A 13,985-nucleotide genomic window follows, 5' to 3' on the forward strand; every position below is an offset into this window, starting at 1 on the left:
CTCTGATAGGACTGTTTTGTTTCAAGTCTAATGAAGCCCTCCATCGCTTGCATCAACACCTCTTTGACAGTTCTCATTAGGAGTTATCAAATACAAATTAAACACTTTTATCGTGCTGAATAATGAGGAAACAAAAGACAAGTGGCTATAAAAAGGCTTATCAAACAACTAGCTGATTTTTTTCAGCCTGTAAAAAATGGACATATGGTTTAAAAAAAAAAAAAATCAACAACAATTGTGATTCTTAAACTGGCAATGCAATATTTTTTTGAGCATCTCAAATTTAAGCCAAAAGTATATCCTTTGATTACAGTCTCATTTCAAATCAATTGTGCTGGTGAAAAGAAATAACATTTTAAAAATGGTTTAAAGTCAGGTCCATAATTATGGACCTGATGTGTATGTAACAAATTAAAAATTATATGTCATTTAAAGATTAATAAGAAAAAGGTCAGCCATCTTCAGCAGTGAATAAAGTCCAGTGACTTTAAGAAAAATACATTCTGTTCTGTTAACTTTTACAGTTTGAGCTGCTACGACATGTCTTTTATTTTTACTCATTAATGCATAAACCTGCCGCTACCAGCAGCTTTTAAGGTGGAATGTACAGTCACATAAATCCACAGAAGTAAGTAGAAAGTTCTGCGGGTGACCTAATAATACCAAAGCACTCATTTATAAGCACAAAGATGGCAGCTTACTTCATTCTACCGAAAACAGCACAAATAATAGCAGGTCAACAACGAGCAGCCTTTTTGAAGAGTCGAGTAATCCACCAAATATTAAAGCGTAAGCGCAGGTTTTACGGGTGTTCGAGAGGCAGCTGAAGGAGAACTGATGTGTTTTGATATAAGGGTGAACTCATCTGTTGAAAATTGATGGGGGCCGTTTAGTCTTGTTGAAACAGCTGTTCATAAGAGATAGTTGAAGTGCAGGATTTATCAGGGGAAAGGCTGCTTTATTAGAAAGACATTTGCTGTATAAACCTGAGATTTGAATACTGAAATCTGGTATTTGGATTTCTGAACACTTGGATAAAAGAGAACACAAATCATCTATGCACAATTACGAGCATAAATATGCACATTTCTATTGTCTCTGCATGCCAATGTGATCTTGCAGAATTTGTTAATGTACAGAGGTGCACTGCTGCTACATGCTCGACTCTGGATCTACTGTAGACTCGGGATCTCTGACTGGAAGTGTGACTAAAACCCTGAAACACTGCAAACGCATCAGAGCTCACTGTAAAAATGACTTTGCTCCTTATTTATCTTATCCTCGCGATTCTCCTCCTCCCTCCAGCATCCCACACCCAGCTCTGCTTCATTAAAATACCAGCATTACTTAGAACCCAGGATTTGTGGGTCTCTGCTCTAAAACATTGAATACAAGGACTCGGCAAAGAGTCAGAGGTCAGAGCTGAAGCTTTGGTACCCTGCTCACAGCTTTGAGCCATCCAGCCATGCCGAGTACACTCTGATAACATCCTACCCTCTAATCCCAAATAAATGAATACTCCTAACAGCAAGTATCACAGCCACATCAGGCTGTGATACCGTCAGTGTTAAATTTGCAGTAAACTGCATGCTTCAAACCTTAGTAAGACATGACTGCGTGAGTCATTGAAATACTTCACTCCAGAAATGCCTAAAAATACATAAGAACAACCTCTAGATTTCAATTTGACCACAACTCTCGTTTATGACGTTTGAAATGTCACCAGATTAGGTCAATGTGGTCATTTTATTTCTTCACTTTGACCAAAAAAAAAAAAAAAAGCAGGGTTGCTCGGTTGCACCCCAGAACATGTATAGTAACATATTTTAATATTAAAATATGAGGCCATCTGTCTAAAGCAGTCTGAAGCTTAAATGAAACTGGGTCATTTAACAAGACAATGATCCCGAGCACGTCAGCAAATCTACAACAGAATGGCTGAAAGAGAAAATAATGAAAGTGTTGCAATGACTCACAGTACAGACCTCAACCTGATTGAAATGCTGCGGTGGGAACTTAGGAGAGCTGTGCAAAAATGACTGCTTCAGTTTATCGAGGTTTGCAGGCAATAAGTAAAGATGACCAGGCCAAAATTCCTCCACAGTAAATGTGAGAGACTGATAAAGTTGCTCAGAATACAAGTTACAGTCGCTGTAGGTGGTTCAACGAGCTACTGAATCATGTGCTTAGTTTTTCACAGGACTAAATGACTGTACTGTATCAAGAGAATGTTTTTAAGTTCTCCAAGTTAGTCTGTTTATTATTGGGTCACAAAAACAAATGAGGGAACAAGGAAACGAGTAGAGAAATGTGTCCAATATACAGAGTTTATTGGTAACTGTTAGGCATAACTGGGGGAAAAAAGCACAAGTGGTGATAGTGCAACCTAAACTAAAAGGCTAATGAAGTGGTTTTGAGGCACTGATGTGTGTGTGTGTGTGTGTGTGTACGTACCTGACAGGTCTGTCATACACTGGCTGTGGTCACTGTTCAGAGTTATGTGGACTCAGATCTGAGGGGAAAAAAAGAACAAAATGATCAGAAGAAGAATGAAAAGAATTACGAGAAGTTGTTGGATTGCCCACAGAGACCGCATTCATCCATGTGAAACCCACTGACAGCTGGTTTCTATGGAGACAACACAACACTGTGATAAAGCGAGGATGCTGGCCACAGAAATCAAAATGATTAAACGGAGACTATGAATCAAGCATGGAGGAATCAAAGAAGAAATCAGACGATAGAGATCTCAGACGTCTTCCATACTGTGTCCCTCACACACACGGACCGGAGTACGTCTGATTCTGCATGTATAATACAGTAATAAGGGAGACGGAAGAGGTTTCCGAGACAGCAGAAACTAAAGTGGATATCCAAAGCATTTCTGAATACTTAAACAAAACACACATAATGATAGAGCTGCGGTCAGGGGTATAGAAGTTATGTTAGCAATGCTAATCTACTGTTACTGTAAACACTAAGCTAATCCAACAATGCTTCCTTCCTATCATAAAGCTAAGGTGGTATCTTAAAGGTGGGAGGAACCTGGAAATGTTCGTTTTCTTATCAGGTTTGAAGTCAATCCAAACACTGAAGCAGTCCACCTGAGTCATGCCAAGGAAAATCTGTCAGTGCATTTTTGATGAAGACTAGCACAATTAGATATTTCAGCGGCCTACCCAATTTTGACCTACCATAACGGTAGGTCAAAATAGGGAACTTTTGAGGTCGTCTTATCACTAAAAGTTATTTAGACAATAATTCTGATACAGGAATCACAGCTCTAAGGCAAGCCTGAAAACGTAGGTTAAAGGTGAGACATGTGCTATCCAGTAAAAAGAATCTCTATATAATATTATTCCTACATTATTTCAGTTCAACAACTGCATCACATGCAAGACTTTTAAAAAATAAAAAACAGAAACAGGCCTTTATTTTCAGTCACTACTACAAGAAAAACAGAAAAGCACTTAAAAAAAATAGCTGTTGCGTACCTGAGAGCTAGGGATGGTTGAAAACTCCAGGATGGAGCAGGTCCATACTGGTAGTCAATGGTTATTTCTTCATCCAATCATGGCTTTACTGAAGCAGCAGCCGCAGCAGCGTCCTGAGGGAGAGAAACATGAAATAGGATTAATGAGAGAGACTGAGGGACGGGTGAGCAGAAAGAGCGAGAGGTCTGAAGGGCACAAGAGGGACAAATAATAAAGACATCAATTATTCACAACCTCAATCAAACAGGAATACACAAGATGGGTGTGTATGTTTGGATATATATATGTGCGTGTGTGTGAGAGAACATAAGGTTCATTTTGTAGAGAGCTCATATTTCTCTCTTTGGTGCAGTCGGGCCAAACCTTTGCTGACTGGAACCATCATAAACTTAATGCCGCCGGAGGCTTGTAAACTCTCTGCTTTCCAACACACACGCACACACAGCAGACTTTTGAACAGTTCTTATTAACACACAACTATGAGAAGCAGAGAGAAAGATAATGAGTATAGTTAGAATGGACCATAAAAATCCCACTTACATCTGGCTGAAGGGCTGGGAAGACCCTTGGACTGATTTTAGGGTAGGGCTGTTCGATATAATGATATATATCGGAACGTCTATCGTTTCATTTTACGCTATTGTTTGTTTTGTGGTGTCGCAAAATAAACTGTTTACGGCAATATTTTTTCATCGTTTTGATGGTCACTGTAGTGGCTATATTAATAAGTTCTCTCTTTCTCTTATATTTAATATAACCACACTACGGACGGACAAGCGCCTGATTTTATGCGTTGTGGTTAGCAACAACGACGGTAAAACCATCGGGTGTCCGCTTGTTTATTTTCCACATAAACCTTTCACAATAAAGCTCAAGATCCTGTTGAGACTTTTCAAAATAAACTGAATCACGTGAAAGATTATGCCGAGTATTTATGGATGAGAAGCAAACAAGAGCAGTCAGGTGCTAAAAAATAAACCTTAGACTCAAACGTTAGAACAGGCTTTTCCCCACAGCACGCTGTGTAAGAAATACTCAAAGAAAACTGTGGCCTTTACAACTTATGTCTAAAAATGTATCGTTTCATGGATTGGTTAAAACACTCGTCTCCAGGTACACGACGCCCATTTTTGTGATTTATATCGTTATCGGATGATAGATGTCTTATATCGGGATATGAGATTTTGGTCATATCGCACAGCCCTATTTTAGGGTGTAAAAATTGTAATAACTTCAGAAACTGTTTACCTCATAACATGGTTATGTTTAAAAATCATCAAAGTGGCTTACGGCAAAAGATAACTTGGAAATCAGCCCACCTAAAAGATGTCATTGCATCATTAGATAAACAAAGATCAATTTTTTAATGGTTGCTAATTTCAGAACAAGAATAAGGGATTCACGACCAAAATGAGGGTCCCAGCCCTGTGATGGGTCATGAAAGTACTGCAATTTGGCCACGATAAACCATATATAGTATTAATGTATTCAAAAAAAGTCTTTTGTAAATTATCTTTAAATTTGAGTAAAAGATTTAAGTCTTTAAAAAAAAAAAATACACAAGAGAACTAAAAATCACCTTCAACAAGCAAATCTCCAGAAGATCAAAATCTACTTGATGAAAACACAGATTAAATATTTCATTTTAGGCTTCTGTAACGTTATCATTAAAGATTTGAGTGGTACACCAAAGATTTTTGGATTTCCAAATTAGAGATTTGTCTCGAGTAATGGTAACTGTTCTGTGGATTAATCCGTTTGGTTCGGTTCGGCGTCGTTCTGCGTTTGCTCTGCCACGAGGCAGAAGCAGCTATTGGGAGAGCTAATGTAGCATTTCACACCTACAATGCCAGCAGCTTTACTTTGCAAGTTTCTTACTTGACTGCAAAACTGTAGGCGAGTGAGTTCACACAACACTCGCAACACAAAGATGCTTCTTTCTCGTGCTCCTCATTCGTCTTACCGAACCACTCGGAGGGAGGCTGGTTCAGAAAAACCTGTTGGAAAGCTTTTATAAACACTCGTGGCAACATAACCCAGTGTTGTGAGTGTGATTAATATCATGTCATTTGTCTCCTATTAGCAACACATGCAATGCGTGTCTAAATGTGTAAAAAAAACAAAAATCTAACTAGCCTAAAGCTTCACTTTGAGCTGAAATGTGACCAGTGAAAATAAATTAGATTAATGTTGCCAATAAATGCAATACAAATTCAGTGAATTATTCTTCTTCTATGTATCAGATAAAGTTGCATTGTTGGTTCATGTTCAAAACAAGCCACGGCTAAATGCCAATTTCAGGACAAGTGGAAATAAAGGAACCAAGGCAACAGAGCTGCAAAACATCCCATAAACAACAAAAGGTCTCCAAGCTCACATCATTTTTCTACAGGTTTACATAACTGAGCAGTGTTATGAAGTTCACATACATCCATGAATGTGATTGTCAATATTATTTAAAACTTGAAACATCGACACCAATCTGAGTATCGACTTACATGACAGTCAAACATCTGGTTTGTCTAAGTGTTACAGCAACTGTGATAAAACACTCAAACATCTGAGGAGAAGCTGTATAATTTTCACCAGCTGCACATACTCTAATGCTTTTTTTCATTTTAATGGTTTATGTTGGGACACGCAAGATCGAATGGACTACACTGTCTGCCATATCAGGTGTAAGGGTTTAAAAACTCCTGGGAACAGTAACACTTTAGGAATCACACCGTGAGCAGGCACAGATGAGTTTTGAAGGCAACTCAATTTTCATGCATAATCTGAAAATAAAAAAAGAAAAGTTCAGACAAAGAAAGAAAAAAAAAAAAAGCAATTGAAATGTTGCATTCTGGGATTAAAATTGCAAGGCATGCTCGGTTACTTGGATCCTGCTGCAACAAGTCTGCATACCAGAGAATATATGTGACTTTGTGGGTATTTGCACAAAAGGGTGTCCACACTGAAAACAAATGGATAGTTTGCTGCAGAGTCTGGCAGTTTGGATATTTGCCTTAAACAGCATTTGCACAATAATCACTGCAGTTCATCCTTACGCCTATGATTTGGGAGAAGGCTTGAGGAGAAAGGAGGCCATAGCAGTCTAATCTCAGTTTTTCTTAGTTTGTTAATACACACAACCAGATCTATTATTATTATTATTATTATTATTATTATTATCATCATTATTATTGTTATTATTAAAGTAATCTGCACCAACCACCACCTCACTGGAAATCAAGTCTGCACTTCCTCTAATGGCATTTGAGCCTGGCTTCACAATCGAGTCAATGCACACAGACTCTAATGTCAAAATGCCCAGCTCTTACAACACCTGGAACCCTCCCGTGTCCTCCTAATTCAATTCAATTCAATTTAATTTTATTTATATAGCGCCAAATCACAACAAAAGTCGCCTCAAGGCGCTTCATAGATACAGAGAAAAGCCCAACAATCATATGACCCCCTATGAGCAAGCACTTTGGCGACAGTGGAAAGGAAAAACTCCCTTTTAACAGGAAGAAACCTCCGGCAGAACCAGGCTCAGGGAGGGGCGGCCATCTGCTGCGACCGGTTGGGGTGAGAGAAGGAAGACAGGATAAAAGACATGCTGTGGAAGCGAGACAGAGGTTAATAACAGATATGATTCAATGCAGAGAGGTCTATTAATACATAGTGAGTGAGAAAGGTGACTGGAAAAGAAAAACCGAATGCATCATGGGAATCCCCCGGCAGCCTACGTCTATTGCAGCATAACTAAGGGAGGATTCAGGGTCACCTGGTCCAGCCCTAACTATATGCTTTAGCAAAAAGGAAAGTTTTAAGCCTAATCTTAAAAGTAGAGATAGTGTCTGTCTCCTGAATCCAAACTGGAAGCTGGTTCCACAGAAGAGGGGCCTGAAAACTGAAGACTCTCCCTCCCATTCTACTTTTAAATACTCTAGGAACAACAAGTAGGCCTGCAGAGTGGGAGCGAAGTGCTCTAATAGGGTAATATGGCACTACAAGGTCATTAAGATAAGATGGGGCCTGATTATTTAAGACCTTGTATGTGAGGAGCAGGATTTTGAATTCAATTCTGGATTTAACAGGAATGTACTCTTGTTTTCACACATCACTATATATCAATAAAAATGTGGTTTGACAACCAATAGAAAGGGTAGGCAGAGACCACCCTCGTTAACTTCTGATGCATGACCAGTCCTTTTGTCCTAAAAGCAGGCCTGAAATATGACAGAAACTATTCAGTTCAGAAGAGAACATGAAATGCTTATTCCTAGAAGGCTTTAAAGGGGTAAATAGAGTACAAAAAAATAACCCTTATGGGGGAAATAAAAGGACTTCTGGTCCTATGAATGTCTATGGGGAAAACAGTCCTCAGCTTCGACCTCTGTAAGCCCTTTCCCAATGAGTTTATGGGCTCAGGCACTCATTACGGATCATAGTGAATAAAACGCCAAATCCATTTTGTGAATTTGGATTATTCTAACATTAAAAAAAACAGGATTACCCAGGATATGTTAGTATGGGCATGCAGTTTCAAGAGTCAGATCCACCCCACGGTTGGGGTATCTGGTTTCAAACCCTGAAAATGCTCATTTCATTAAAAAGAAAGCAGTAGGCGACTTCATGATGGCTACATCCATCTTTTGTGCTCACTACAATCCAGACACAGGGCTCCACCTCTACCAACTGGAGTCACTTAACTCGACTGCGCTGAAAAAAACAAAAAACAAATACAGGCCGCTGTTTGGTGCAGACCATTTAAATTTGGTCTAAACACTTTGATGCATAAAACTGGAGGAGTTTGCCTTTAAAGTTTAAAGTTAGCACTTAAAAATCGGTCTTTTCATTTTAAGTCCAGCGAGCTAAAGTAGTAAAAGACAACAAAAAAGCACCACTGTCCAAACACTAAATACAGACTACACCGAAGATGCCATATCATTATGATGTTTTCCAAAAAAAAAAAAAAGGAGGAGCTGGAGCTACAGTTCAGGAATGCACTAAAACGATAAGTCTGAATCCCAACTACATCTGGATCTGGGCTGCATCGGAGCGTCAGCACCTTTGAAGCACTCCTTGCAGTCCTCTGTTGTGGATGGTGGGGGTGGGGGGGCTACACATAATTAGAGGGCCTATCTGCAGGCAGGGCAGCGGTGGTACTGATACATATAGGGACAGAGTTCAAGCTGAGACACAGACATTTAGACAAAACACTCACCGGGAGGGAGGGGAGGGGTTGGTAATAAGATCTAGGATGTGTCACAGTCTGGCACTGACCTTTAACTTCTGACCTACAGGCCAGCCCACTGAGTGTGTGCTGTTTTTTGTGTGTGTGCATGCACTTAGTGTCGTCTGTATGTCGGAGTGTCCAGATCCTAAAAGAATGAAGGAAGCAGCTGCAAACACTCCATCGCTCTCCGTAACTCTGTTTCTTTTTACGTGCGTGCTGTTTCCAACCACCGACACTCTGGACTGAGATTGCTTTTAAACTCATACGCCAGATGGAAGCCTGCCAGCAGTTTGATGGGCCTCATCCCTCCTTCCTGCACCTCCCTCTCAAAGTTTCTCACCATTCTAGTTCCCCTGCTAATCCCACTTGACTTTTACCTTTTTCCCCCCTCTATCCTATTTTCTTGTCCAATTCCCTCTCTTTTCCGGGCTTCCACCTCATTCACCCTCTACCTTTCAACCCCTCACTCTTCTCTTTGTCAAGAAGAGAAATGCTGTCTTTTTCTCAATAAAAGTGAAGGGGGTCTGTAAACTCACATAAAACCACCCATTTCTCGCTATAACGCTGATTTACAGCCCCCTCCCCTCTCTTCTCCCCCACGGCTCGTGAGAGATCCCATCTGTTACCAAAAAAGACTCACAAGAAAGCAAAACTGTCGCAGTCAGAGGCCAGGCCGCCGGAAACAAAACGGATGGATTCAAGCCAGCAAGACAAGCCGAGCTATGCAGAAACAGAAAATGCAGTGGGGTGTTTTTCTGACTTTTTGGATTAGGACGTGAAACTGTAAGGCAGCTGCACAATAGCAGGCAAACTTCCCAGATCTTTCTTGGCTTTGTTTTCATTGGCTGCATAAAAGCCCAGGCCTTCAACACGTAGCTGCAAACTACTTCCACGACAAGCTGACAACACTACTGCCCAAAAGACATGCTGTCAAAGGTGCAGAGCTCCTCACGGCCCAACCACCCGTGTCCCATTTAATGTTGCCTACTACATAGCCTACATCTAAACTATAATGATGCACTGTTGAGCTGTTCTAAAAAATGAGGAAGAAAATGCAATAATAACAATATGCAGATGATGACGACTTAGACGAAGAAGAGGAAAAAAGCAGGTGGAAGAGGAGAAGTAGTAGTCGAAGAAGAAAAAGGAGGAAACGGACAACTGCTAGATGAAGGAGTAAAGGGAGATGAAGTAGAAGAAAAGAGGGAGATCAGAAGAAGGAGATTAAGAAGGAAGGAGAGGAGATGAGGAAACGGGGGAAAAATGAGAGGAAAACAAGCTGTAGTAGCAGAAGGGGAAAAGAAAGAAGAAGTAGACGAGGATAGGTAGAAGATGAAGGAGGAGAAGGAAGAGTGGAAGTAATGCATGTAGATGAAGATAGAAGGAGAAAGCGAAGAAGCAGTAGATGAAGAAAAGGAAAGACGAGGACGATAACACGAAGAAGAGCTAACTTGGTTTTTGCTAGATGTATTTTAGGCTTCTTCCTTAGAGACCATTATTTATGATTTATTGAAGATGCTCTTTGTAATCTCATTTGGAGAGCATCGTCACGATGAAGGTAGCGATGGTCAATGTAACACACGAAAAACATCGATCAGCCCTACACAAAGCCAAAGAGACTGAAGGATAGATTTTCCTGACGTCAAGGTCTCTCGAAGTGTGTGTCTGTGTGTGTAAAAACAATAAAGAAAACATTGACCATTTAAAAAATCTGGTTCCACAGCTGCTATCGAAGATAGACGTCACTGTGCATGTGTGTGTGTGCGTGTATCCTTGAATTGTCAAAGCGGGAAATAACAGAGACAAAGTAACACTTTGAATGGTACTGCAGCCTAAACAAACAACCTTACGTACACACAAACACATACACAAACAAAGCTTGCAAACAGAGCTTCAAGTTGTGAGCATGCTCACACGGCCGTGCTTCGTCTAAGCAGCAGTGATGTATAGAGAGTGAAGGACGGACACAAATAGCTCGATGTTTAAGGCACAATTAAAGACTTACAGCATCTGTGTGTGTGTGTGTGTGTGTGTGTGTGTGTGTGTAGCTATATCATTTTCCGTCCGGTGTGGTTTCCATGGGCGGGACAGTGAGAGGGGGGAAAAAAATTACCACAAAAGAAAGGGAAGGAGGGGGGAATTTTCAGGGTGTGCCAAAGAATCTAAGGCATGTGAGGGTGGGTGGGCCAGGGCCACTGTGAGGTGGGGGGCAAAAAAAAAAAAAAAGACTAATTAGTCAACAGGAGGAGCAGACAAAACACAAAAGCTACATGCCTCAAGAATGAAGGTAAGTAATGAGCATTTGTGAGCACATGTGTGTACACATCCCCCTCACTGACCCAGAGCAAACTGAGCTCTTCAACACTGCCAGTGACAGTGAATGCCCTCTGTATGTATACTTGAAAGTAAATGGGTCAGCTGTGACAGAAAACACATATAGAGTTACTTATTTAACCATAACTCTCTCAACACGTCAGCCAGTCAAAGGCGCACGACTCCAGAGATACACACACACACACACACACACACACACACACACACACACACACACACACACACACACACACACACACACACACACTGCTCCTGATGAAACAAGCCCAGATAAAGTCAGGAAGCAGCTGGGGATGACAGCAGGTTAAAGAATTAAATAACACCCTTAGAAAATGAGCCCAGAAAACATTCTGCAGGGTTTAAAATCTTTTGATGTAGGAGTGAAAAAAACCGTTTCAGAAACAAAGCCAAGAGACTATTTCCTGGATTTGGGAAACTTGGGACCGAGTGTGCACTAACCCCTCCCCCATTACCAGACCCCTCTTTCCTGTGGGTGAGCACGGAGGTCGAGGGAGGGGGAGAAAGGGTGCACCACGAATACAGTGACACTGAGCGAAACGCAGTAACACAGATGAGCCGGTCCTGCAGCCAGAAAGACTTTGACGTAATGAGACCACAGCTCTTTCCTGGACCCAGCGCTGACGGCAACAAGTAGTGCCAGGAGTGTGACAAAACACGTTTATAGTGCAGCCTGTCATGTGCCTGCAGCTCGGGGTAATCGTTTTCCATTTCATGGTTACAGGATTATATTACAATATCACTTTTTTCCTTATTTTCAAATACCTTTTCTTGTTTTTTTATGTTAAGTACTCTGTATTATTAGTGATCATAACATCTGTTGAATGCCTAAAGTACTATTCACTCAAAGAGTCAGTGTTACGTTACTCAACCAAAGTCTGATATGATGACACCCCACTTTAAAAATGGGTTAAAGAGGAGACAGGCAAACATTGCTGGTACGATTCTGAATCCAGCCCTCAAAGTGTTGGTATTGTTGGTTTCCACTGGCCATTGTCATCTCCTTCTCTTCTCAGCAAATTTTACAATCTATATAAGTAAACTTGAATAAACTTGAATACTTAAATCGTGAAGAGTCGATGTGTGATTTAAACCTCGTGAATTTTTCTGAGCTGTATATTTTAACAACAGAAGATTCTCCTCTGGGTGAAGGCCAAAACTTAACATTTGAGAGCGAGTGCCTACTGCTTTTTTATATGCCTGAAGACCTCGGACAGTGTCCTTGCAATAATAATGTGGTTAGAAAGTTTTTAAAATCCCAACAGAGCATCCCCCTTGCTGTCCTCCTTGTTTAGGGCTGTTGTTAATAACCAGTATGGAACTAGCACTGGTAGCTAGGTATTGATAAGCAGCTAGATAAGCAACGTTGTTATGAGTAGTTATGCAAAACGGGCAGTCCTGCACATTCAAGAGTCGTCTCACTTTACTACACTTAATATAACTAGAGAAATGGTCTGCATCACTGAACTTTCTTTCTTTTTTAATGCTCCACTACCTCGGTTTGTCGACTACCACTAAACAACAGAAATAGAAGAACATGCTAAGGTCCATCCAGTACTTTCATTTCAGTACCTACAGTCATTTGAGAGCAGTGTGGGGTGGGGGTCATCTTCGATCATCAAATAGTTCACGATTAAAACCAAATACTCGTTTGACTACCGTTGCTAGGCACCCAAACCAAAGAGTTCATCCCTCAAAGTCACCACGGGAACAGCATCTATAGCTCAAATATCAAGACTGAATCTGAGGCTACAGCAGCAGGGAAAGGTGCTGCGAGTAACTTACTGGCACGATGAGCTGTGTCATGAATCCACAGGAGTTACTTTACAAAAAAGGCAATCTGCTCTCAAATTTAACTGGTGGATTAACAGGTGCTGTTTGGTATTCACCAGCTGTCAACCGTATGAGGTCGATCACTAACGAGCCTATGGCCACTCATCTACCTGAACATCATGATGCAGTTCCCAATACCGCAGAGAAGATCGCAGATAAACATTAAAAGACAGAGTTCACCTCCCCATTGTATTAAACAATCACACTCTGTGCCTCTTACCACATTTCTTACACTTTACATATAGTGCAAATTCAACACTCTGTCTGACACACTCATTGAATTAACACCCGTTAGTTACAGCTGAGTAAATCTGTTGGCGTCATGTGTCAGCAAGCGTCTCAACATCCACCAGGCCAGGACACCCCATCTAATGTTTTGGTTAAGATTTGTTTCAGCTACATACTTAAAATGAGGGAAAATGTGCAGAAAATAGAGAGGTTCCATTTCAACCAAAGTCTCATACATTAATATGTTCAAACACTAACATCCACCAGATCATTGGCGACCTCCTTAAGCAGCGATCACACCCTGCTATGGACATAATAATGATAATGATAATAATAATAATGGATTGGATTTTATATAGCGCTTTTCAAGGCACCCAAAGCGCTTTACAATGCCATTATTCATTCACTCTCACATTCACACTGCCCTGGGGCAGACTGACAGAAGCGAGGCTGCCATATCGCGCTATCGGCCCCTCTGGCCAACACCAGTAGGCGGTAGGGTAAAGTGTCTTGCCCAAGGACACAACGACCAGGAGAGAGAGCCCGGGGATCGAACCGGCGACCTTCTGGTTACAGATACGCTTCCCAACCCCCTGAGCCACAGTCGCCCATAGACATAGACAGCTGTATGTATGTGTGTGTATGTATGTGTATGTATATATATATATATATATATATATATATATATACATATATATATACGTATATATGTGGGGCGCCAGCTGCTCTGGCGCCCCACGTTGGGCGCCAGAGCAGCTGGATAGCGTAGGAGCAGCTGGATAGCGTAGTGGTTAAACTACACGCCTTTGGAGCAGAGGATCGCAAGTTCGATTCCTGCCTGGGGCGTCTGT

The 13,985-nt window shown here is 41.0% G+C and overlaps 1 protein-coding gene across 4 annotated transcripts in view; it reads right to left on the reverse strand.

Annotated features, from left to right (window-relative positions):
- The window catches only part of apbb2b (amyloid beta precursor protein binding family B member 2b), a 60,633-nt gene that overhangs the window by 35,382 nt on the left and 11,266 nt on the right, over positions 1–13,985 (reverse strand). For all 4 annotated transcript variants that reach the window (XM_087841765.1, XM_006787222.2, XM_035906205.2 and 1 more), the window contains exons 2-3: positions 3,495–3,607; positions 2,455–2,512 (exon numbers count right to left, since the gene is read on the reverse strand). In XM_087841765.1, the coding sequence (XP_087697891.1) occupies positions 2,455–2,470 (16 nt within the window). In that variant the 5' untranslated portion in view covers positions 2,471–2,512; positions 3,495–3,607. The remainder of the gene's footprint in view (positions 1–2,454; positions 2,513–3,494; positions 3,608–13,985) is intronic.

The sequence above is a fragment of the Neolamprologus brichardi genome, chromosome 6 (genome assembly GCF_056152115.1).
Source record: "Neolamprologus brichardi isolate AB-2024 chromosome 6, ASM5615211v1, whole genome shotgun sequence".
NCBI classification, from domain to species: domain Eukaryota; kingdom Metazoa; phylum Chordata; class Actinopteri; order Cichliformes; family Cichlidae; genus Neolamprologus; species Neolamprologus brichardi.